Source organism: Siniperca chuatsi, linkage group LG22, assembly GCF_020085105.1.
Source record: "Siniperca chuatsi isolate FFG_IHB_CAS linkage group LG22, ASM2008510v1, whole genome shotgun sequence".
In the NCBI taxonomy this organism is placed as follows: Eukaryota; Metazoa; Chordata; class Actinopteri; order Centrarchiformes; family Sinipercidae; genus Siniperca; species Siniperca chuatsi.
This window is the reverse complement of record NC_058063.1, coordinates 3710773-3736946: the sequence shown is the minus strand read 5'-3', so window position 1 is coordinate 3736946 and position 26174 is coordinate 3710773. Positions and strand designations below refer to the sequence as shown.

The following is a 26174-nucleotide window of genomic DNA, read 5'->3' as shown; positions in this document are numbered from 1 at the left end:
AGCTCCTGCGTCTCCCTCCTCAGTCTCTCAGGGTCCAGCCTTCAGTTGGCCAGGAGCTAACACCACTTCTGTTTTGAGACTCGGGCAGAGAATTGGCCGTGTTGTGTGAGTGGTGGACAATGACAAAATTACAGCAATGTTTTTCTTCTCTGGGTCTGTCTCAGCAAACATCAGTTGGTGACCGTGGCAACACAAAAAAACATTTTGAACATTGAGTAAATGGTCCATTTAGCCCTCATTATGGCTGCTGGGTGGCTCAGTTGCCACATTGCTGTACAGTCTCCCCGCCAACATGGCCAGCGGCTCCCCGAGTGTCAAAGCGAGCTCGCAGCCGCAGACAGTGAGTGGTAGCTTGTCACTAACCCATGGCCCCCTGGTGTTTGCATGCAGTCATTGCATTCAGCAGATCCTAGAGGCTGTGCTCCACTGCCACCAGATGGGCGTGGTCCACCGCGACCTCAAAGTAAGTAGACTCACCATTAAGACCAAAGAAATACAGATTCTTCTCCTTTCCTTTTTGTCCTGTGGCCTCACACTCCAACATGTCTTACCGGTCCTCTGCATTTGTTTCTCCGTTTTTTTCTTGTTTGATTCTTTTCCACATCTACATGATGTAACTCTACTCTGTCAGTTCTTGTTTAAAAGTCATATTACAACCTTACTTTCCCATTTCACATGGAGATGTTAGTTTACATCTTCCAGAGTCATGTTATGATAAAATATCAACTTCACACTTCCACGGAGCAGGCACTCCACTTGCCCCCACAGTGGCTATAGAAAAGTGGTAATGCTCCTGAAAATATGACCTCCAGTTTACTCTGCAGCTATAAACAGCAGTGCATTGTTAAAAAGGCACAGGAGTCTGGAGAACATCTGCCATGGGCTGTTAAGTTGAGAGGTCACTTTAAAAAAAGCAAAATTCAGAATTTTATGTAAAAGGAAAATTCTTTCTATTCAGCTTTAAGAATATTTGATATTTATCAAAAATGATAAGAGAACATTTGTTAAAAAACAAATAAGCCTGTTAAAAATGTGTTGATGCACAAAAAAGTTGATCCTCTAATGGTTATTTACAATTATTACAAATATATTTGACAGATTCTAATAAGATTTTTTGAGAGAATCCCCACAAACACAAAATATTCAGCAAACACATTTGGCAAAAATTATTTGCCATTTCATATTAGATGGATGTTGAGGGAATAGCAAATAAACAGTGTCTGTCGCGGTTGTTTTCCATGTTGCTAATGTGTAAGTCAGAGGTGATGGGATTTGAGGCCGTCGGTGAGATTGAGCTAGCTGACTGAATCACCCGTTTGGTTTAGTTTTTACTTATTTTTCACTTGCGCCTTTTTTACAAAGCAAAAGAAAGCAGCACTTTAAAGGGCCAGTTGTAATTTAGTTTTATCAGACATGTTCTCAACTTGTTAGTGAGTATGAGCAGACTGTTTAATCATTCACTGCGACATCAAATATTATTACTAGTTATTTCCTGTCACACACATCCTACAGTATGTGCGTGTTGGTAGCCAAGTGACCACTGGCTATAGTATATCGCAGAGTGTTCAAGTGCAGCTTTTAACAGAAGACGTCTTATACCCGGATCAGACTACACGTTATGAGCTCAGTAATGGTCCGACCCAACAGACACGGGGCATCGCGAATGAAAATAATCGTCGGCTGCAACAATTGCTCATTTTATCTCGTGCTGTGTGTCGTAGTGGAAGACAACCAAGGCAGCATCTGGGACTCACAACATCCTGACAAAGAGACTAGCATGTCAGAATGTTTCCCTCCCTTCTCTTACTTACTTTGCCAACTTCTGTGACGCGTGCTGTGACGTTGACCTGTAGGAGCACAGAGTGCTCTTTCATGCACAACTGTAAACATGGCGAAACGGAAAACAACTGGTGTCGATGCTGTCAGATGGAACAGTGAAGTCAGTCCCTGTCACCTACATATTATTAGAATAATAATAATCATCATCATCAACGTTATTTATATAGCACTTTTCTTAACAAGATTACAAATTGCTTTACAGAAAATAACAGCAGATAAAAACAAAACAAATAAAAACAGCACAGAGCTTATATAACAGCAGACTTGTGGACTTGGAGCTGGTTACCCTGGAGGAGGGGTACCAGAAGCTGCAGGCCTAGGAGCTTCCACTCGTTCTTGTAGGCGGCTGCGCTGGACTGGCCGAAGGCTCCAGCCTATCGGTGGACGGCTGTTGCTCCAGCTTCCCCAACACCTCAAGCCTGTTTCCCAGCTGGATAGACCCACCCCGGATGACAACTCAGGGCTCTTGAGTTAGCCGAAAGCATCCAGCACAGTCCGTTGGAGACGAGAGTGGAGGCATCGATGTAAAAATGGAACTGCAGGGTTAGTTGCAGCAAGGCTGCTGTCAGCAGACCAAAAGTGAAGTGTGAAAAGTCTGTGGTGGCAGGTGCAGAATTCCTTAAGCAAGATCCAATATGGGCTAATCGAGGCACAGTGAAACATCAGGTTAAAATCAATTAAAAGCTAAATATCCAGAGACATCAAGTTTAAGAAAAGGGCATACAAACTTGTCACAAGCAGGTCACACAAGTCATGAGAGATGGCAAGCAATTAGTCGGGGTCCAGTGTGTAGCCATATGCCTGTCTGATTCTGGCTAGTTCTTTGAAGTCGACTTTTAAACCAATTTTAAAGTTGTTATGCCCAAGTAAATTAACTTTTTTTACTCTTCAGGTCATTTAATGTAACTTTATTGCATGAATGTTTCATTTATTTCCATTGCAGGATTGCTAGAATAGGGGTTTGACCAACTTCTTACGTATTTTAGTACAGGTAGTTATGTTGCTGGATTTCTTCTGCAATAAATAAGATGTTATTTTCCCTTTTTAAATACAGCTTCCCCTGTTTCCCATAGCGGTAATGCGGTGCATTTGGAGGATTATGTTACCTCCATGAAGGATGCCCACCTCCTAGTAATAATGGAGTTATTTTGATAGAGAGTAGAGATGTACTGAAAACACCATCCTGTAAATGGGTCATAAAACTGTTTGCTATTTAATGTTATAGATACAAGGGTCATGGTCACTTACTGAGATGGACTACTTGAGTGCACTTAAGTGAGGTCAAATATCTCATCATCATGGTGAAATGTTATTAGAGTTTGGACATTAGCAAACATTATGCTCACAGTGGTCTTGTTTCCATCTGTAATGCTGCTTCTCTATATGGTTTGCTCCCAAAGCTCTGATTTGCCAATCAAATGAACCAGGTGTGTCTGAGGTTTGGTTTATTCTCAGCAATAAGAACCTCGGATTTTGCATTCGCCGACTGCCTTTTCTCTGCGCTCTGATTGGCTGTCGCCAGGCAGCTGCCACGGCTCACTGCTGAAACACAAAGACAAAACAAATACAGCCAAAACAAATAAGCAAGCTGTAGAGCAGAGGCACTGAGGAAAGCACTGTTTGCCACACTGTGTGTATTCATGTGATTTCATTTCTCAAGATAATGATGAAACACACACAAACAGGCGCGCAGCAATACATAGCTGTCTTTTCTAAAGTTCTTGTAAAGCTTTATAGTTTATGTGAAGAGTCTAGACACATGGATTTATTTCATGCTGTCGTCATACCTTTCTGTGGAGCAGTAATGGTGCATACAGACCTTTTGAACTGCTACAATTTCTGCTTTTCCTATAGCACCACCAAGAAAGGCTACCCCTGTTGCACTTTTTTCTTCAGCGTTGAAATTAGTTTTTGGCCTTGGGATCAATATGTGCGAGCATGTTGCATTTGTCGCTCGGTCATGTCACTTCGCAGTATATAACATGAGAAAGATCAGGTCTTATCTGTCCGAGTATGCCACTCCACTACTTGTACAGGCACTGATCATCTCTTGCCTTGACTACTGTAACGTCCTTCTGGCAGGGTAGCCAGCATACACAGTAAAACCTCTGCAAATGTCTGCAAAAGTCCAAAATGCAGCAGCATCTGTGGTCTTCAACCAGCCAAAAAACACTCGTCACTCCATTTTGATGTACTGACTCCCTTTTGCTGCTTGCATTAAGATTGGAAACTAGCACTGCAAATGAACAATGACTAGTCTACCTTCACTGAGAGGAAATAAGCCTCAATCCAAACTCTTTTCTGTATAGTGACTCATTGGTGGAACGAGTCACCTAACTCAGTCTGGTCAGCAGAATCTCTCTGTCTTCAAAAATGGCTTGAAGACCTACCTCTTCTGAGAGTACTTACTCACCTAATAGGCTCTTTCTCTCTGTCAATGCTTCTCTCTCACTCTCAAAAACCAAAAAGAAATTGCATTTACTATGCACTTATGTGTTACTTCAGCCTTGTGGAAGGTGGGCCAGGTGAAACATGGACCTGAGTATCGCAGCGCTTATTCTCAAAGGCTTCCTCTTGATCTACTTTGGCTTGGATTTTATGAATACATGTAATGTATTATTGATGAAGAAGCTGCAGGACACAGACAGGTGACAATTTAATTGAAAAACCTGAACAAATGAGTGGAGAAACATAACAAATGCTGATGCTTCCATACACAGATCAAGGTCTCACTGAATGGTTTGAGGAGTATGAAAATGATGGCGCTCTCCACCACCATCACCAAACACCAAATGTATCTTTTTCAATAAGGATTTTCATCCCTCCTGTAGAGTTATAGACTTCAGAAGAGCTCTGAAGCTGTTCTGGAGGCTCATGTGGGAACAACACCTTACTAAGACACATTTCTTTTTATTTGCTATCCATCCATAGTTCAGTGACTTGTCTTATTCACATTGTACTTTTCTTATTTCCTTATTCTCTCTCTCTAATTTTAGCTGAAAGAAAATCCCAGTAATGTGCTGATAAACTTGTAAGATAATGTGCGACATTCCCCTATGAGATAAAGAAGTTAAAATGTGAGGAAAAGTTGTTTGTGTGCAATATTTTGGCAGCAAGTGTAGTGTGTGCATTTGTTAGTAACAGTAGCAGTCCTCCAGACCGGTTTAGCAGGCCAGTAATTTTATCTAGTTTATGGCTTGCTGTATTAGACAGAATCCAATTACAGCTATTACACACCAGCAGCGAGGAGGGAACATTAATCCTGATCAGTCTGATATGAACTGTACATTGTAAACACATGCAGAAACCCAGTCATGTATCTGTGTGAGTGTGTATACCCAGCAAACATTTTCAAGATGAATATACAGTGCAATATGCTGATATGACAGCCTCAATAACGTGGCTTGTTGTGAGCTTGGCCACATCCTGCACATTTCCTTCAGTGAAATGCTTTCTGGGTATTTATTTGTATTCATCACCCTGTATATTTGACTGTGTTTGCATGTGTGGGGCTGTTGTAACCCTATCTGCAGGCCTGAGAGCCACACTAGGTAGTAATTAAAGGCTGTCGGAATGTGATTTGTAAAAGAAAAAAGCAATGACGCATCAACAGGCTTTAAAGCGCGCTGAGCACCCTTCATCCATATGGTACCATCTGTGTGATCATAAAGCACTTTATCAAATCTTCTAGTGATGCAGCTTATGAGGAACATTCTTTCAGTCTTGATACGTTAAAGGACAACTCGAGTACCAGTAGGTGTACTCTAGTAAACTAGTACAGTACTCTAGTACAACCAGGGCTTTATTTTCATAGCATTGGCCATTGTGTCTATCAATTATGATAACGTCACACAAAATGATAAGAGTTGCAAAGTGGGAGGAGCTGCAGTTAACAAAGAAACACAGGACTATTTTACATTTATGTTACGTCCACCAGTTTTAATGATTTCAACGTCAGTTTGGCCTGGCAGACGGGTCTATATACTACAATACCCGTGAGCTTAGGCCACTGTTGGTATGGAAAAGAACAATTAAGCAATTAAGAGGAGGGAATCAGAGTGGTAGCAAATTCAAACTTTTGACATTGCAGTTGAGAACAAAAGACTGTCCGCACCATAACTGTGGAATGGATCCAAAATTTGACCCAGAATGTGAAAGTGAATTGATGTAAGCTGCAGAATGTTTTAACAGTTTTCACAACAGCATAATCTTTAGCTTCCACGGTCAGCACTGCATGTAACAGAATTAGCTTGGTGATTTGATGTTTCTTGCCAAAATGCACCTTGTACTAATGATTCAACCGGGAGAGTTTCATGCCGATCCAAGTCATAACAATCAAACAACAATAATTCACAGGAAAACTGTGTGCACATAGTACGGTAGGTCACAGTTGAACCAGGACGTCAGACTATAAACTGTAATGGTAATAATTTTATGGTTTTCCTTCATTTTCTCTTCCAAACAAGTTTGGCTAACCTGAGGGTTCATTTAAAAATTGTCTGATCATCTGACCACCTTGTTGGACTTGGAGTAAAATGTTAACTAATAGAAATTATGGCAACAATTTAATTATTATTACCAAAATAAGACCCAAGTTGAGGGTAAGGGGGTTAGGTTAGGTTTAGGGGTTAGTGGTTCTCAAGAGCTACCTCCTGCCATAGTGAGTTTTCTGGGGGTTGGGGTTAACGTTAGGGTTATGGTACACAGTACCTGACATGACTCAAAACTCAAAACTTATTTTCCTTTCCTTAATTCAACACTTTCCTACTCCCAAGGTTACGTGATTTTATTTTATTTTTTCCCAGGGGTGAGAAGGGGTTGCAGAGGGTTGGGGTAAACAGAGCGTGGGGAGCGTTGGCAATGACTACATGATGCTGTTGAATGCATTTACCCCCACTCCTCCCTCTCTCCTCTTTTCCCTTTTTGCCTTCTTTCCTTCCCTCCTCCTCCTCAAACCTTTGCCCACAGCAAACTGCACGACTACTACACGAGAATTCACACATGCTCTACTAACTGCTCAAGCAACCTTGCAATATGAACATTGACTGATTTCAGTGAATGTCATGTCTGATGCCTTCTGGAATGAATACCTCAGACAGTATTAAAAAGTGTGTAGGCAGTCTATGAAGAGCCGTATAAGCCATAATTGATTCTGTGCCTCTCACATACATTTATTTTCTCTAGATGAGAATGTCCATCATGCATTTATGAAGGAGGACTAGAAACACAAGGACTACAGCAAGCAGTAGCAGTGTGTGAAGGGTTCTTAAATGCATCACCTTGGTACATGCCGCACTTGATGGTGACTTGTGCAACTGGCTTTGAGTTGGCTTCTAGACTTCTTTTTCCACAGCCCCATTGAGTTCTTGATGAAGGCTCTTAGTGTTGATCTAGTACATTTCCAAGCATTCCAGTATCCATGTATGTGGCACTGAGTCATAGGCTTTCTTGTAGTCAATCCAGGCAGTGCACAGGTTGGTCTACCTTGTCTTGCAGTCTGGAGTGACTGCTCTATCGACCAGTAGCTGGTGCTTGGCTCCCCTGGTATTACTACCACTTCCCTTCTTTGCCCTGTACATGTATTGAGCCATGTGCCTACTCATCTTAGCCGCTATGATGCCTGACAGGAGCTTCCATGTTGTGCAGAGGCTGGTTATTGGCCGTTAGTTGGATGTAATCGTACCCTTCTGGGGATCCTTCATTATCAGGACTGTCCGTCCTTCGGTTAACCATTCTGGGTGGGTCCCATCCATCAGCAGTTGGTCCATTTGTGCCGCCAGGCATTCATGGAGTCCAGTTAGTTTCTTCAGCCAGTAGGTGTGGATTATGTCAGGGCCTGGTGCTGTCCAGCTCTTCATACCTGGCACTCTTTCTTGGATGTCTGCCATTGTAATGGTTACTAGATTTTATTTGGAGATTGCTGTGGTCTGTTCTTAGATCCACTAGCCACTGAGCATTGGTGTTATGTGATGCCTCCTCCTCCCATATGTTCTTCCAGTACTGTTCAGTCTCAGCCCTGGGTGGATCTGTTCTTGTGTTATTACCCTGCCACTGAGAGTGCACTTTGGATGGTTCGGTGGAGAACATCCAGTTTATTCTTCTGGCTTCTGCTTCTCCTGTGTATCTCTTCAGGCAGGTAGCCAGAGTGAACCTTTGTTTGGCAGTCTCCAGTGCCTCAGGTATAGACAGTTTGTTGTATTTCTTAGGTAACCCTTTCTTCCTTGCACCTCTTTTTAACTCTGTGAGTTGACTAACTTCGCTCCATGTTGCCTTGATCTTGGCCTCTAGCCTTCACCTCCATGTGGGATAATGCTCTTTTTGGCTTATGGTGTTCATCTTGTAGCCAAGCATCTCTAGGATCACTGTTGCTGTGGCATATATCAGCTCATTGGTCTCAGTTATGGTCTTAGAGATAGTAGTGCTGCATTCACACCTTCTAGCAGACTTTCAGATGGTACTTTGTCACTTAGCCTTGGTAGTGATGATCGTTGTAATTGGGGGTTCAGCTTGCTCATGATCTTCAATGTCAGGTCAGTCTCCCTTGTGTTAAGTGAGTCTGTGCCGTAAGGGCTTATTATTGGGGCTTGGTATCCAATCTCGGAGTGTGGGGATGATGACGATATCTCCCCCCTCCTTGACCTGTCGTCCTGGCTACCCCTTGCCGTAGCATGTTTATTGTACTTCATCAATGTAAAATGCCCTGATGAGGGCCCTGAGCCAAAATAAAGAGTAAACTCTTCCAGCAGGGCATCTAATGTTGCCAAGTTGATTTTTCACATGTGAAAGTATTAAGTAGTAAGTTGGAGGTTAAATGTGAGAGTGAAATTATAGTAGCATGAATGTATGTGATAGGCTCAGAATGAATAATGACTTGCGTGGCCCCTCATAAGATATATCCAGGGGGTCCACTGTTGTTATGATAAGTGGGTATAATTATTGCAAAATAAATGCACCTTCCCTATTGATCAACAGCATCCTCCCATTTTGTTTGTCATTTTGAATAATTCCCTGTTTGGCACCATAAAGTTACCTGCTTTTGAAAATGTCAGCAAATACACCAGCCGGCTCTTATGCCCAATATGACCGCAGCCCACCAGCATCTTGTTGAATGACATCCACACATGCTGCTGGTCTGAGGTCAGCCGTGGCCCCTGACTGAACCTGAATGTAATCGGGCTCAACATGAGTCAGCCTTGCCTTTGTGTGTGTGTAGAGTCTCTTGTGTGTAGATGGCTTCCTCCACTAGACATTTATCTGTTAGACTGGACAGCTGTTACAGTTGGCCTCTAGCTCAGCTATTAGTCCTAACTGCTGAACGCTCAAACTCACTGTATGACATCACTCCTTAATGATATTACTCTGTGGACTATAATAACCCTTCCCGCTGCTAAAAGCCTGTGAGCTGCCCATAGCATAAACACCAGAAAATCTTTTAAGGCTTTACCTCAGTCATGTTTATTTTCATTTTAAAATTAAGTCACTATATTAGTGCACGGTACTGAAAGTTTTTGTCTGTGTTTCTTCACTCCAAGCCGGAGAATTTGCTCTTAGCCAGCAAATTGAAGGGGGCAGCAGTTAAACTGGCAGATTTTGGCCTGGCCATTGAAGTGCAGGGAGACCAGCAGGCATGGTTTGGTAAGTACACATGACTCTCTAAATTAGTTTTTGTTTTGTGAATTTTGGTAATTTAGTTGTAATTTTGGGATTAATATTTTCAATTTTTGTTGGCTTGTTATGTTTAACAGCCCTGTTTTTGGAGTTCACTATCTAACCTCCTTATTCAGGATTTGAATCAGGTTTGTATATTTCAAGGTACAGAGTGTTCTTTAGAAATTATATGTGAAATGAGTCAGCGGTGGCCAGCAATACTACCAGCCAAACACAGTAGCGGCTCATGAATGTTATTGAACTCTTGGATATTTTCACTCGCTTCATTTACAGGCTTACGGCATAATCACCACATGTCTTAGCTGGGCTACTTAGAAATGCTAACAAAGTGGCATGTTGGCGGTACTATACATGCTCTAGTACAGTTTTTATAAAAAGAAAAGGTTTCACGCTATACGCAATTATTGGTGTTTTTGCCTGGATGTCCACAGATTTTCAATAGACCACATACTGTATATAAATGGACAGAGGAGAGTGACAATGACAATGTTTATTCATAAATAGTATCCATGTACATACGGAACTGTACATACTTTTTTCCTGTATCCTTGCACAAATCCAATTTCAGACATCTCTAAATGTCTAATTTTCTCTCTGACGACAATTGTAAATGGACTGTATTTGGATAGCGCCTTTCTATCTTCTGACCACTCAAAGCACATATCACATTCACTCACTGATGGCAGATGCCAACTGCTCATCAGAACAAAGAAACCAACTCAGAATTTGGGGTTCAGTATCTTGCCTAAGGACACTTCGACATGTGGGCTGGGGGAAGCCGGGATCGAACCACCGACCTCCGATTGGTAGATGACTAAGCCACAGCCACCCCACCACAATTGTAACATTTGTGCACTTATTCAGCTGCTTTTCTCAGGAAAGGTCTTACTTAGCTGATTGAAGAAAATAGAGCAATGGAGATTTTTTTGCTCTAGTTTTATATTTCTTTAAACGGCACAATCAAATGAACATCTTCAACTAGGCCATTTTATCATGAAAGATCTATCTATCTATCTATCTATCTATCTATCTATCTATCTATCTATCTATCTATCTATCTATCTATCTATCTATCTATCTATCTATCTATCTATCTATCTATCTATCTATCTATCTATCTATCTATCTATCTATCTATCTATCTATCTATCTATCTATCGGGACTAGGTGTGCCACTGTTCTCGGTTCTTATATTAGGTTTGGATTGAATATATTTCAGACCTATTTCTTCTCCCTGTTCCCTGTAGAACAGAGAAATAATTGGTCTATTCCCCCAGCTCCATCTGGAATCAGTTCACTTTGTGTTCTGACTTAACTACTACTCGTACTACGTCTCATTGGCCAAAGGGTCTGCTGGTACTTTGAGGCTTTTTTAAAAGTAGGCTGCATGTTGCTGGTCATGAGCCAAACTAAATACCCACAAAGGGATGTTTTTCTTGCAGCCTCTTAATCTCGGCTCATAAACTTAACTTTATGGGCTTTTAGCAGAAGGTTTTTGATAGACTTTGACATACAGAAGGTGGTAAATTCAGTGTCAGGCTAAACAAATTAGAAATGCGTGGCATGGCCTAAGCTTTTATTAAAATAGAGGGGTTGCTCTGTAGGGTTTGTTGATGTGTTTATGTGTGCGTGTGTTCCAGGTTTTGCTGGGACCCCAGGGTACCTGTCCCCAGAGGTACTGAGAAAAGATCCCTACGGCAAGCCGGTGGACATGTGGGCCTGTGGTAAGACTCCGGGCTAACTTAACTGTTGATTTGTTTAATTGGGGGAAGCCTCGTGGAGCAGCTGCTTATTATTAATTGCACACAAATGTTATGGCCTGAAACAGCCAATCACAGGCTTTCTATGCTTCGAGTGTTTATGCTAAGCTAGGCTAATCACCTCCTGCCACCATCTCTGTACTTAACACACAGACATTAGACAGTGTTTCCGAATGTTGAACTACTCCTTTAAAACGCTGTAGTGTTTGCTGCTACTACAGGACACTGTTCAGCACTGTTTAGAGTAAACGGGGTCCTCTGTCAGTAAGAAAAAAAATTAGGGAAGTAAATACAAAAGAGCTTTAACACAATATTTAGAACTTCATGTTAGAAATAAGATTTACAGAAAGTGTTTCATAAATAGAATATTAAAAAATCCAAACAATTACAAAAATATACTGACTTTCTATTTGGTGTTTGGTCACCGTTTTGTGGCGGTTGGGGGAATGTTGGGGGGACTTGGACTCACGACACACATATGTCAAACATTCTGGCTGTGGCCCAGTTTGAATGACGAGCTAACTTCTTATCAATTTGTTGCCGTGGTAATGTTACTGTAAGTCAGTCTGTAAGCAGCCTTACCTCTATCCACGATTTTTCCATCTTTGGTGTCGAATCCAAACTGCTTCCACACTTTACTTTTCCAATGGTTTGGTGTCACGATTGTTCATTTCGCATGAATCACTGAAGTAGTAGTTCAAATTTCAAATAGAAACTGACAGCCCTAGTAGAAGTGTCATTTAATTTTTGTCCTTAACCAACGTTGGTGTCCTGCAGCCAAGTGATACAAAAGATGATGGGGCCAGTGTAAATTAAGTGTAAACAATGATAAAGTTAAAATTAGTATTTAGTATTAGTCTTTTGCTTTCCAAGCCGTCATGGAACGTCTCATACACCTCTTGTCAAATGATAACCCCTCAAATTCATTTTAATGTTGTTTCATTCAGTCCTTTCTGCTGTAGATCGGATGTGTGTATGCATGCATGTGAGTGGGTGTGTGTGTTGTACTCTCTAGTTTATGTACCACAGAGGAGTACAGAGGACTCTAACCTCTTGAATTAATCATCGCTGACGCTCATTACACAACCTTCTGATGGGCCAGGCCACCTGGGCCTGAGATGTCAAACACACACACTGTCTAAAACACACACATGCTCCTTTCCACACACCTGTGCTGACACACTGAGTCCACAGAAACATTAGTTGGTGTTGTGTTTGTGGTCAGACTGTCTCTGTGTCAGATAGAGGGCCTTTCATCTTTTCCTGGAAACTGGCCAGCCAATCAAAAACCTACTACAACACTAGCACATAGTGTGTGACTGTGTGTGAGTTACCGCACTGTTCTTTATTTAAGCATTATATGTGTGTATTTATCTGCATTTCTTCTATTCTCACCTGATACTGCTGGTACAAAGTTATGGATTTGATAATTGAGTCATTAACATTGTTGTATGTTCACAGAGTATCAGCTTTGAAATTCATTTATGGATCACAATATGAGAGGTCTGTCATGATTAACTTTGACCATTGTGTGTGTGTGTGTGTGTGTGTGTGTAGGTGTCATCCTCTACATCCTCCTGGTGGGATATCCTCCATTCTGGGATGAGGACCAGCACAGACTCTACCAGCAGATTAAAGCTGGTGCTTATGATGTGAGTGTTATTCTGGCACACACATGCTCTCTTTTTTTAAAAATGAAATCAAATTCAAATAAACATTATTTGAAAGAATGTTAATGTAACATTATAGCCACAACATAATATATTTCCATAAGGAGAAAAAAGATAAATATACAGTCACAACCCGAAAGACACATATAGAACATAGCTAACAGCAAATGATAGAACAATGCTAAACAAAAGATGACAGCATTAGGGCCGCTGTGAGGGGAAATTAATTTGATATTTCAATAATAAAGATGAAATAGTTTAGTTGTTAGGTGTTTTGCACATAGCTTATACAAGTTATTATACAGAAGTGAAGCAAAGATGTGACAGGAGACGTCAAAAAGCCATATGCTTATACAATCAAAGTCTTCGTGTTAAAATATAAATTTGTAAGTTGTAGAAAAAAGTTAAAATATCATGAGACAAAATGGAAGTTATGTGACATCTCATTATATTATATAACTTTATTCTTAACTCAAGTGGTCCTAATACTCCATACATACATACATTGTAGTTTTATATCTGATTGTCGCGTGCAGATACATGTTTTGCAGCTAAAACAACTGTTTTCGTGTTTCCTTACCCAAATGTAAGGACGTTTACCCGTACGTGTGTGATGTAGGATTTTAGGACATATGATGCTGGCTTGGTAGAAGAAGTGTTCTCTCAGCATAGTGGTGCATTCAGTGAGAAAGTAAGGCTCTGCGAGCACAGTGAAAACACAGCCCGTCTTCTCTTGGTTGACAGGTTTGCTTGTGTCTACCTGTTCTGATGGCCAGGCTGTGTTCACTGACTCTGTATATTGTCATGTATATTGGTTTTCCTCAGTGTTTTAATAAACTAGGGTTTTAGAGATAGGGTGCTATTGTATATTTGCATTTCAGGGCCAAGTTGTGCTAATTTGATGTTGCCCTGATGGTCCTTGGTATTTGTAATAAGAGGGTTGACTGAGGGGACACTTTTCTGTTTTCTTCCTGAAGCATCTCTCTTTAACTCTGGCATCCTCTAAATTGTTTTAATCAAATGATTATTTTGTTATGCTGCTATATGTTTCCTCTCCTTTCATATATTTCTTTCAATATCTCTTGGCAAACTGCACCATAGCAGACAGGTTGTAACAGTGTCTGTTGTCTGGTCTCTACTGCACAACCAGCCGGATGGGTGGGAGCAGGAGAAGGAAAGGGAGATGGATGGAATTATGTTGGAGAGGTAAAATTTTCAAGTCCAGTACATCGGACTTGAAGCTTGAACTGGGTCAGGAACTATAGGTCAAATATACTGTTAAAACAAAGGGGTCTACGAAGTACCAGCTTTGTCCCCTCTAAGAAATGATGCAGGATGGAACATGATGGATGAATGTGCAATTCATTTAGGTAATGTTTTGTTATTATATAATGCAGATTTGATTAATGGAAATAATAAACATTGGGAATCAGCAACTAATTTTACATTTACATGCATATCAGTTAAAAAACACTTTCAGTTGATGTGTAATTGCAGCCAGGACACATCAGGGATGTGATACTTCATCACAGACACTCCCACAACACTGGGCATTGTTTGAAAATGTTCAATATCAGTGCCAAAACAATACCTTACTTTTGGTACTGATACCAGTACTCAGTGTCATGAAGCAATGTTTTGATAAGCGGGTCCCCGTTTTGTTTGTATCATGCACGAACAAGGACGAACCTGCACACACCTGAATGTGAGAGACACACATTTCTATGGAAGCATATACAGGACTATATTCAAATGATAACGTAAAGTTGAAAATGTAATTCTACAATAGCATTATCATTTTCCACGTACTTATTGAGTAAAAATGAAAATGCAATAATCCAATTTTCATTTTCCCATACTCGTATGGGCGTTCTATGACCATATCAAAATGAAAATGGAAAAGCTGTTTGACATTTAATTTTCTAAGCTGTCCAGTGGACAATATGATGGGACAGATGTTAATTCAAATTTGTATATAAACAATGTATCCTGATTTTCCATTTATACAAGCAATATTTAAGTCAAAATGAAAATGCAATTTTCTAACAATTTGAAAATGAAAAGTGCATTTGACTTTTCATTTTCAAAGACTTAACCTGCTGTACAGTGGACCATATTCAAATGCAATAAGCAAAACAGCGCCCCCTGTCATTTACATGACACCGCGCTCTTTTGGGGTCAAATGCAAATGAAAATGTAATCTGTCAGTGCTCTCATCAGGGCGGGTCTTCAGTTAGGACGTCACTTGCCTGAACATCTGCTGCTTTGTTCGTGCGTAGTCCGCTTGTGGCAGAAAGGCCGCCGGGCCTCACTGACTACTGGATTACTGTACAAAAACACAACTTGAAACTTGGTGAAAATAGTGATATGGGGCACTGAATTTGATGAATTGACTGTTTATCAGACCACAAATGAGACAAGAATTCGGTTTGAAAAACGAGATGCCGCAGCTTTTCTGGGGTACAGTACAATACTGTTAGCTCACTCTGCCCGGACTGGGAGCGCAGAGCATCGGCTGAGTGATGTCTTGTTTACAGCGCTAGCGCAGGAGCTTTGGACCGCCGAGAGGAGGAGGTTTTCAGGGCCGACATGGAATACAGTACCGAGGTGACTTACAGCGGCTCCGACCAGGACTGTGACTCTGGTGACGACGAAGACACTGTAACGTTACAGAGGTGCTTTTCTTGCCGGGTTTTACTCCTGGCACCCCGGGGCTGACCCCGTGGTATAACCCCCTGCTCAGGCCTCCGGAGGTGGATACTGACTGATGCCCGACCTCTTTCTCACTCCTCTACCACTTGATGTCCCTCCTGTCCCCGCCTGAACCCGCCGTGTCTTCGCTGCTTATCCTGCAATGCTTAATGCATTGGAATAATGTCCACTGTAGAGCAGGTTAAGTCTTTGAAAATGAAATGTCAACTGCTGTTTTCATTTTCATATTGTTAGAAAATTGCATTTTCATTTTGACTTAAACTTAAAACTTAAAATCCAGTTACATTGTTTATATTTCATTTTCATTTTCAAAGTTTCAAAATTAACATTTGTCCACGGTACGACTTGAAAAGTAAATGTCAAACAGCTTTCCGTTTTCATTTTAATATGGTCATAGAACACCCAAATGAGTAAGTGAAAATGAAAATGCAAATTGGATTATTTCATTTTCACTCAAATAATATATACATATGTGTAAAATTATAATGCTATTGTGGAATTACATTTTCAAGTTTACATTATCATTTGGATATAGTCCTGTATACGCTTCCATATGTTCCTGCCAATATTTTCACACAGTTCCACTACTCTACAGATGGTAGCTGTAACGCGGCAAGAAAAGTAGAAATGCTCCAACAAAAGGCAGGGAAGAAGGCTGCAAGCTAGCAAACATGGATGTAACATGCAGGTTTTAAGTTTTTCAACACAAACAGCTTTGCAAATGTTGTATGAGGAAGGAAATGCATTTAACACTTTTGTCAGGCCTCAAGGATACATGCAATGCATTTTGGTGAGAAAAACTGAATGTAAACAGAACTTTATTTGTTTGGAAGAAAACTCCCCAGGCTACCTTTTAATTTGGGGAATATAAACATCTTTTAACCTTTTTTGTTTGTTTTTTTCATTTAACAATAAATGCCAAACTCCACAATGCATCAGTCTTAAATAAAGAACTTTTCTTTAACAAAATACAGTCGAAATGTGAAAAGAATCTGATCAAAGAATAAGGGAGTGAGTCTTAAAAATCTGACACGGTATTTGACTTTAAGTAACAACTTTAAGTACATGACTCTTTTGAAAAGTCAATGATACTGACACATTTTCGTTGGTTTCCAAAATTCTGGAGGCTCAATACCCAGCCCGAGCCCGGAGTACTTCAGAATGGATTGTTGGATATTCGTAGATACTTGCAGTGACCTTTATCAGGGACGGAAAACACCTCAACTTACTTGTTTCTGTTCAAGTGAATGGGAGGGAATGGTGTGCATGGCGGTTTACTCAACAAAAACAATTTTATAACTTCTTAATGTTCACTAATCTTGCAAATTAATATGTAGACATAATCGAGGTATTTGATGCATATTGGCACTATAGATGGTTGGTGGGACACTAAACGGTTTCTGTGATGTTATTCCTCAAACAGTTCCCTTCGCCTGAGTGGGACACAGTGACTCCAGAGGCCAAAGACCTGATCAACAAGATGCTGACCATTAATCCAGCCAAGAGAGTGACCGCCACAGATGCACTCAAACACCCCTGGATCTGTGTAGGTGTCGCACTCAAACACTGTCACATCCACCCGTTCAGTCCTAAATATATCACTAAATGCAATCAAGGCAGGTCTTCTTCTAATCAAAAACTGCCTGTGAACACACCTTTTAACACCAATCTGTCTCTCTGTGTTTACAGCAACGCTCCACTGTGGCGTCCATGATGCACAGACAGGAGACTGTGGAGTGCCTGAAGAAATTCAACGCTAGAAGGAAACTCAAGGTGAGTGACAACATGAGCTACTATACAAGATGGGGCAAATGCCTCAGGCGACCTGTTGTTCAGTTGCTGCATTCAACTCTGAAGAGAAAGTTAATAGATTTGGTCTTTTTCTTGAAAAGACTCTTCCACTTAGCTTTTAAGCTGATGAAGGCTACAAAAATCAGCCAAATCCAGTCGTGGGCACCAGAATATCTAATCATTAACCTTTCAGCCTATGTAAACATAGGAGTTTGTTCCTCTCAGTGTCTATTTCTCTCTCCCTAGGGCGCTATCCTGACTACTATGCTCGCGACTCGCAACTTCTCAGGTAGGACTGAACCAGTTATAATGAAGATTGACAGCTAATGCTGACATTCCTTCTAGTCCTGAAATATTGATGCCTTACATGGCAATGCTACATGTTGTTCTTCTAGGCAGAAACACCATTACTGATGTCAGTTTTTTCCTTGACACCTCCTTAACTCTGTCTTCATTATAATTTTAGGTATTGTTTAAGATGTTGCTCTTTTGAGTGCAGCTGTTTTTCACATTTGCTGGCCTTTAGAGCCCAATAAACTCCATTTGGAGTCCCTTTTCAATTGCTATCAACAGAGACTGAATAACCATACAGATCGACGCAGTCCCATCTTCAGGTCCCTTTTTAAAGGGCAAAACACTCAAACAGAGTCTAACATTATTGATTGTTTCTTTTTATGACAAATGACAGACAAGCTTACATTTGTTTTATTCAGCTTACTTTTATTTTTGTAAACTCTAAACTGTCAGTTGGCAGTATTCAATCACAGTGTAATCATGCCCTTAGTGTTTACTTCTGTTTTTCTTCCTTCCATCTCTTGTGTGGTAACTCATGTGTAAGGTAAGAGTTCTTAACATAGCACTTCTTCACAGTGTCAAACTACACTGTCCGGTTTGGTACTGAGGCATGTCATGTCTACTAAAGCACCAGTATAGGGCTTTCAGCTGACACAGTGCATCCGTTGGTGGTCATATTGGAGGAATGGAAGAAAAATTCTATTGAAAAATTCCAAAGTATGTATGTATGTATGTATGTATGTATGTATGTATGTATGTATGTATGTACAGTGGTGTGAAAAAGTGTTCGCCCCCTTCCTGATTTCTTATTTTTTTGCATGTTTGTCACACTTAAATGTTTCAGATCATCAAACAAATTTAAATATTAGTCAAAGATAACACAAGGAAACACAAAATGCAGTTTTTAAATGAAGGTTGTTATTATTAAGGGAAAACAAAATCCAAACCTACATGGCCCTACATGGAAAATACTCTGTGGACTGATGAGACAAAAGTTGAACTTTTTGGAAGGTGTGTGTCCCATTACATCTGGCATAAAAGTAACACCGCATTTCAGAAAAAGAACATCATACCAACAGTAAAATATGGTGGTGGTAGTGTGATGGTCTGGGGCTGTTTTGCTGCTTCAGGACCTGGACGACTTGTTGTGATAAATGGAACCATGAATTCTGCTGTCTACCAAAAACTCCTGAAGGAGAATGTCCGGCCATCTGTTCGTGACCTCAAGCTAAAGCGAACTTGGGTTCTGCAGCATGACAGTGATCCAAAACACACCAGCAAGTCCACCTCTGAATGGCTGAAAAAGAACAAAATGAAGACTTTGGAGTGGCCTAGTCAAAGTCCTGACCTGAATCTTATTCAGATGCTGTGGCATGACCTTAAAAAGGCAGTTCATGCTTGAAAACCCTCAAATGTGGCTGAATTACAACAATTCTACAAAGATGAGTGGGCCAAAATTCCTCCACAGCGCTGTAAAAGACTCATTGCAAGTTATTGCAAACGCTTGATTGCAGTTGTTGCTGCTAAGGGTGGCCCAACCAGTTATTAGGTTTAGGGGGCAATCACTTTTTCACACAGGGCCATGTAGGTTTGGATTTTGTTTTCTTTTAATAATAACAACCTTCATTTAAAAACTGCATTTTGTGTTTCCTTGTGTTATCTTTGACTAATATTTAAATTTGTTTGATGATCTGAAACATTTAAGTGTGACAAACATGCAAAAAAAATACTATATCTATACAGATAGTTATCTGTATAGATATAGTATGTAGAATCTTAATCTGTTAAATCTTAATATTGTGATAATGCAGTAAAATTCTTTTGTCAGTTGCTTTGGATTCCTTATACTTTAATTATTAGTTTTGCCACACTTCTGAGTCACAGTTTTTCAGTTACTGACAGTTACAAAAACCAACAGAGCACAAATATGGTTGATGTCATCTACATGTACAGTACCAGGAATCCTTCTTAGATTGTTGTGTAACGACTCACAGTCGTATTATCCGAAAAGACACAAACAAAACCTGATGTCATTAGAGTAATTTGAATGATGAATCATTTAAAAAATCTACACATAGGAGCTTTAAGCTGGTTTTGAGTCATGGCTATGGCTAAACACAAAACAACTCCACCTGAAGAGATCATTTAGATTGGGCTGTACTGACTGGATATTAAAGTTTATTGCCTTTTTAAAAATGTTCCTCAAAAGATGTTCCTCCAATATGGCTGCTAAAAGATATTTGATGTCACTGCAAAGCCTCTATCAGTTACTAAACATACACATGTCTGTGGTTTGACAAATCACTCCTGCCAATAAACCCCTCACTGTCGTAGAGGATACACAAAGCCCTGATACCCACGTGCTCTCCCTGCCACTACCAATCATCTATTCGTGTCTCAGGCTGTCCTTGCATGTTAACTGAAAAGCAGATGGTCTTCATTGGCCACCAAAATCTGAAGACACAATCACCACTTGCATGATTTTAGCTCACTCCTTAAATCAAAGGTGTTTTTTGTAGCGTGTTGAATCAAAGTCAGAAAAAAGAAGCTAAAGAGCTCAGTTCCCTGGACACTGCTGCTCTGACTGCCCGGCGCTGCTGACAGTGTCTCCTATAGTCTTGTCAGATGGATCTAATTGCATGTTCCAGGCTAATGACTCACTAAGTTTTATTTCATCTCCTGACTTAATTTGCATTTTTCTCTTCTGCTTCCAATTCTAGCAGGGCCCACTTTGAGGTTGCTAGTAATTGGCCATCCTTGAATAGAGCTTGTGTGTACGTGTTAATTCCAGCTGCCCACTGATTTCCTTGCATTGTTATCTTTTTCTCAACAGCAGCCAAGAGCCTGCTGAACAAAAAACCAGATGGTGTCAAAGTAAGTTCAGCTTGCCCGTCACTCTTAACACTTCCCTGTCTTCGTCTCTTATACAGAAAGCTTACATGTTCTTTACTACTGTTTTACATACTACGGTACTGCATATCACATTGCACCTCAGCAGGTTTCAGCTCATGTTTAAGTGTTGTTCTTCGAATAATGTAGCATTGTCAATGAACTCCAGCAATACTACTGCTTTGGTAAAAATAGGAGCTCAAGTTGCCTCAGTGAAACTAATCTTTCCCAAGTGGGTGAGACAGATATTTCCCAATAATTATCCCCCTCTGCATTGTCAATCTGTGTGAGAGAAGGAGGAACATCTGTTGTCTGAGCTGAGGAAACAGTTGGAAACTAATAACTGATGATTAAATTATGATTCGAGGGTGGAAGATAGGCTTCGTCTCCCTGCTATTCTCCACTCAGCCGTCATATGATGAAAATCGTCTATTGACACCACCAAGGAAAGTGTGGGTATGTGCTTCAACCCTGCGCTACGCTTACATGATGGCTGAAGCTGAAGGAGCTATCTCACTGGCTACAGATAATTCCCTGTTGAAAAAAATTTGCATTTGCGAATCGAGCCGCGGCAGGGGAGTCTCAAAGCACCACACACAAATGTAGTGAAGTTCACACATGACAAGCAGTTTGTAAATGCAGGTTCAACGGTTTGTATATAAATGTAACAACATCCAAATATGTTTTGGATGAAATTTGCAAATACTTTTAAATACATATATTTGTGGATTTCTGTTACATTCATTTAAAACAAGAAAAATTTGTGTGTGCATCAGAAATACATTTGTGAACCTTATTTTTTTAATTTGGGGATTTGTTTTACATTTATATACAACAATAAGTATTTTTGTGTGCATGGAAAAAAGGTTGTGGAGAGAGTAATTTATATATAAATCCTTAAATACATTTGTGAATCCTTCTGTGTGCATTCATTAATATTGAGACTGATCTGACTCCATAGGTATCTGGCTCTTTAGCTGCCTAATGCTCGACTATGTTCATCAGCTAGTCGCTAACTTTGTGTATCTGCTGTTTGGTGCCGGACAGATTGCCGTTAATTTATCAGAGCAAGGTTGATGAGAGCTGTGAGACTAAACTATTCGGTCAATATGCTGTACAACAAAAACAATGAGCGAAAAAAGGCTAAAAAGCTCAGTAGAGCTGCAGAGTTGGGGGTAACTTCTAATCATTTTATTTGACATCTACAATCCTCTGAGTGCCACTGCCTCATCTTGAAGTGCTTCTCTTTCGAAGGCTCATGCTCATTTTAGCTCTGAGGCATTTCCCTTTAAACACACTTCCCTTTTAATCAAGCCTGAATGATTGTTTCCTTTTCTGTTGATGAGCTCCTGCTGGTGGCAGTCCTTTATTTGTCTTTTCAATCGCGATAATTACTATTTCTCATGCTACCTAGCCACATCACTTTTTTAATCCAAACAAACTACTGTTACTGCTTTCATTAGTGTGACTTGATGCAGATGGTATGATGGAGAATTTCTCCCAGGAAAGTGCTGTCACACCAGCTAATGAGCAAATGTACATTGAAAAATGTCTTTAACTGAATATGGGTTATAATCACTACCGTATACTTTCAGCTAGTACTAAAGACACTTAAATGCTTTTGTGGGTTGATATTGATCGTTTATTTAATGTCATTAGGAAAGGCTGATCTGATTACATATTGTCACTTTGTTCATGTTTTTATGGCAAATGAGCCTCTACATAAGACTGCGCTGCACTGGGTGCATTATACCAGATAGCGTGTGTGTGTGTGTGTGTGTGTGTGTGTGTGTGTGTGTGTGAGAGAGAGAGAGAGAGTTTGGGTTGTACAGTCAGGCAGAGCTTCATTTTCTCTCTTGCTGTGTTCTGTTGTGGCTGCTCAATGCAGAAAAGGAAGACGGACAGTACAGAACATTTGAGGGTAGGCCTGAGCTTGCTGCTGCTTGTTAGCCAGACTGACACCTGCAGTGGGTAGTTAGCAGTAGAAAATCCCTTGTATTTAAATTCCACCTCAATGCTGCTTAAGGTTGGGGAGGCACTGCATGACTGAACAATGCAGCATCTGTATCATTCTCACAGCCCCTTAATGGGTTTAACACAGATATATGAATTGGAGTCTGAAGTCCAGAAGTTACACTTTGCAAGAGCATCTTTGTAAAAATCACCAACCCTGTATAAACTGGAAAATCAATTGTCATTAAATATTGTGGCTCAAGTAACGAGTCATGTTGTGCGTCCCTAGCATAAACCTTACAGAAATTGCAATCTCTAGTTTTATGTATTAATTTTTTGCAGGACTCTTTCCACATCGTATCAAATGGATTATATCCAAATCTGACTGCATGTAATTTCTTCATAATTTTACAGTGCACCATGACTCACTCAGCTGTCAGAAACTCTACTGAAACTCCTGCAGATACAGAAGAAGTTATACAATATATTATAACAGTTCAGTTATCTTTTCTCCAGAAGTGAAAGGAACAAAGGGCCGGGAGTCACCACAGCTTGCTGGCATGTTTGAACCAAATGACCTGTGATTTTGCGCCAAGTTTTGCTTGCACAAAATGGAAAAATGGGTTATGGTACCATGGTTACTTTCCAAATGATAGCATGTTAAAGGATGTTACAATGTACTGTTCTGGCCTGAATAGAAATGACTCTGATTACAAGACGCCCCTTTGTAACACCTGTCTTTGGATAAAGTTGAGAAACACTCTTTAAAAAACAACGTAGTTTTACCATATTTGGCATCTTTTAAATTAATTGTCACATACAAGTAATGATGAAACACAGGAAATCATTTAACATTTAGTGAAGTTATTTAAATAAAATACTGTACGGCACGACGTAGGATAACCTGTAGCCTACTCGTATTTCTAATTCTATTTTTCCATCTCAAAGAGGAGCATTAACCAGTGATTGAAATATTAACCAACCATCATCAACTCTCTAATAAGCAGCGGGGAGTGTCACAGATAGTGATGGCATCAATGAAACAAGAGAGAGAGACTGATGAATGCCTAATGACAGAGGTCTAGTCGATGACTGTGACAAACCCACTTTTTAGCCATGCTGTAGCAGCATGGATTTAGGGATGGAAATCAGTCCACCACTTTGGTCCAGACTGAAATATCTCAGTAACTATTGGCTGGATTCCCATGTAATTTGGTACAGACATTTGTGATCCCTTAACGATGAATCCTAATGATTTTTATGATCACCTACTTTTCATTTAGCGCCACCAGCAGGTCAAAGTTTTCACTTGTCCAGTGAAACATCTTCACATCTATTAGATGGAGTGGCACCAAATTTGGTACATACAGACATTTATGGTTCCCAGATGACGAATCCTAATGCCTTTGGTGGCCCCACTGACACTGTTCTTGACAGCAACTCCTGAGCACAATGTTCCACTTTTCCCTCCACAGCAGCTGCTTGAAGAGCAATTGTTTGAACACTAAGCCTTGTCACTTCTGCCCTGTCCCGTCTGTCTACCTGTCTGTCTACTCTGTCCCTCCAGATCAACAACAAGGCTAATGTGGTCACCAGCCCCAAAGAGCCTGTCCCCACTCCTTCTCTGGTACACTGTCTGCCTGCCTTGCTGCCTGCATGTTTGCATGACTGTCTGTCTCAGTCTAACTATCTATCTGTCCACACTTTCAGTAGCATTTGTCCTGATTATGCAGCTCTGTTTAACTCCACGCCTTTCTCACTTTAGTGTCGATGGTGATTTGCTTTTTTCCATAAAGCTTAAGAACCACAAATGTCTTTAGTGGTTGTGTAACATGAGCTGTCCACACGCACTTCTGGGTTGCTTTATTGCATTGCCAAATTGCTGTACATGGGCTACATTTTCCTTTGTTGTTGATGATGGCTGTAATGGCAACACTGGGGCCATTGCATGTCAGCTGTGGCTAATATACTGTCGCCACAGGTTTTAAAGCCTTTGTTGTCAACCAAACTGGAGACAACACTGGTTTGCTGTTAAGTTGAGTTCGCCACTGTAAACACCTATTTTATTTTATTTTTAATAATAACCTCAATATTCTTTAAAGTAGAAACACTGAGTCTTCTGGATAAATCAGTAATATTACAGGTTTATGTTATGCTTCATTTCTGAGAAGTCACGTTTTTTCTGTCTGTTAGGTATCCCAAATAGCTCTGAAAACTACGGTACCCATGAGTATCAGCCAGACAGAGATTTGAATCAGAGCATTGTTGCTAATGGGAACAAAAAACACCACACCATACTTGCTTATTCATCCACAATTGACCCAGAATCCACAAGTGAATTGTTCATCAGGTTTCTAAAAAGCAAAATCTTAACCTTCGGCTCATTGTTAGCATCGCACGCAACAAACTTTTAAGCTTAATAATGGGATGTTTTTAACTGCAAGAAAGTCGTAGTTGACTTCTCTCCTTAACGTGATAGTTAATCATTCCGAGAGTTACTGTTGGAGAGAAGATTGGCATCAATCTCATGTCTGTGTATTAAGTATTGAGCTGGAGTGAGAACTTGGTTAGCCCAGCTAGCATAAGACACAAAGCAGGGGGAAACAGCTAGCCTGGATCTCTTCAAAGTTCAGAAATGCCCCACCTGTGTCTCTAAAGCTGACTAACTAACACAGTGTATCTTGTTTTGTTTAATCTATCCCAACACTGAAATGTAAAAACTCCAAGTTGTGATTTTAGGGGGAGTTATATGTGGGAACTATTTCTTGACTAACAACACTCCCCATAATACCACAACTTGTCATTTTTACATATCAGTTTGTTTACAGATTAAGCAAACAGGGTACATGTTAATTAGTCAATTTTAGAGGTATTGAGATATATATATATATATATATATATATATATAGATAGATAGATAGATAGATAGATAGATAGATAGATAGATAGATAGATAGATAGATAGATAGATAGATTGATTTTTTTTTTACTTTGGACAGAGCCAGGCTAGCTCCAGTCTTTATGCTAAGCTAGGTTAACCATGCCCTGACTCGAGCTCCGTAAACACACAGACATGAGATTGATATCAATCTTCTCATTTCACTCTCGGAACAAAAGCAAATCAGTTTATTTCTCAAAATGTTGAACTATTCCTCTGATAAAAAGTCCAAATGTACAAACCTAAAACTCAAAGATATTTTCTGACACGGATGCCATTTCTTTTACTGATAATTCAACCGGGAGAGTTCCACGGCCATCCAAACCTTAGAAGTCCCAACAATGTGTATGCAAAAATGTTTGAGATTTCTACTTCCAGAAGCCTGGACATCCCCAAAAGTGTCTTCGCCTTCGCTTCTGTAACACTAGAACAGTCAGTGCACTGTAGCCATGCACACCTACAGCACAAATCCAGCAATGGCAACAGTAGCATTATCCTGAGGTGGACTAGGGACCGTGGACTAGGGACCGTGGACTAGGGACCGTGTACTTCTGTCAGAAAACATGATCATCCTGTGAGTGTTCACCTGCAGATAGCCCAGCCTGGCCCTGTAGGGGTTTCAGTCAAAGTTACATCATGTAACACATGTCAGCTGGGACA

General features: G+C 40.3%; 1 protein-coding gene across 17 annotated transcripts in view; it reads left to right on the top strand.

Annotated features, from left to right (window-relative positions):
* camk2d1 (calcium/calmodulin-dependent protein kinase (CaM kinase) II delta 1) overlaps nucleotides 1-26174 on the top strand; it is a 110942-nt gene that overhangs the window by 63836 nt on the left and 20932 nt on the right. For 5 of the 17 annotated variants that reach the window (XM_044183257.1, XM_044183255.1, XM_044183252.1 and 2 more), the window contains exons 6-14: nucleotides 391-463; nucleotides 9372-9474; nucleotides 11148-11231; nucleotides 12825-12919; nucleotides 17073-17195; nucleotides 17339-17422; nucleotides 17687-17729; nucleotides 20568-20608; nucleotides 24144-24203. In XM_044183257.1, the coding sequence (XP_044039192.1) occupies nucleotides 391-463; nucleotides 9372-9474; nucleotides 11148-11231; nucleotides 12825-12919; nucleotides 17073-17195; nucleotides 17339-17422; nucleotides 17687-17729; nucleotides 20568-20608; nucleotides 24144-24203 (706 nt within the window). The remainder of the gene's footprint in view (nucleotides 1-390; nucleotides 464-9371; nucleotides 9475-11147; nucleotides 11232-12824; nucleotides 12920-17072; nucleotides 17196-17338; nucleotides 17423-17686; nucleotides 17730-20567; nucleotides 20609-24143; nucleotides 24204-26174) is intronic. The other 12 variants (XM_044183256.1, XM_044183253.1, XM_044183251.1 and 9 more) reach the window with 6 other exon arrangements.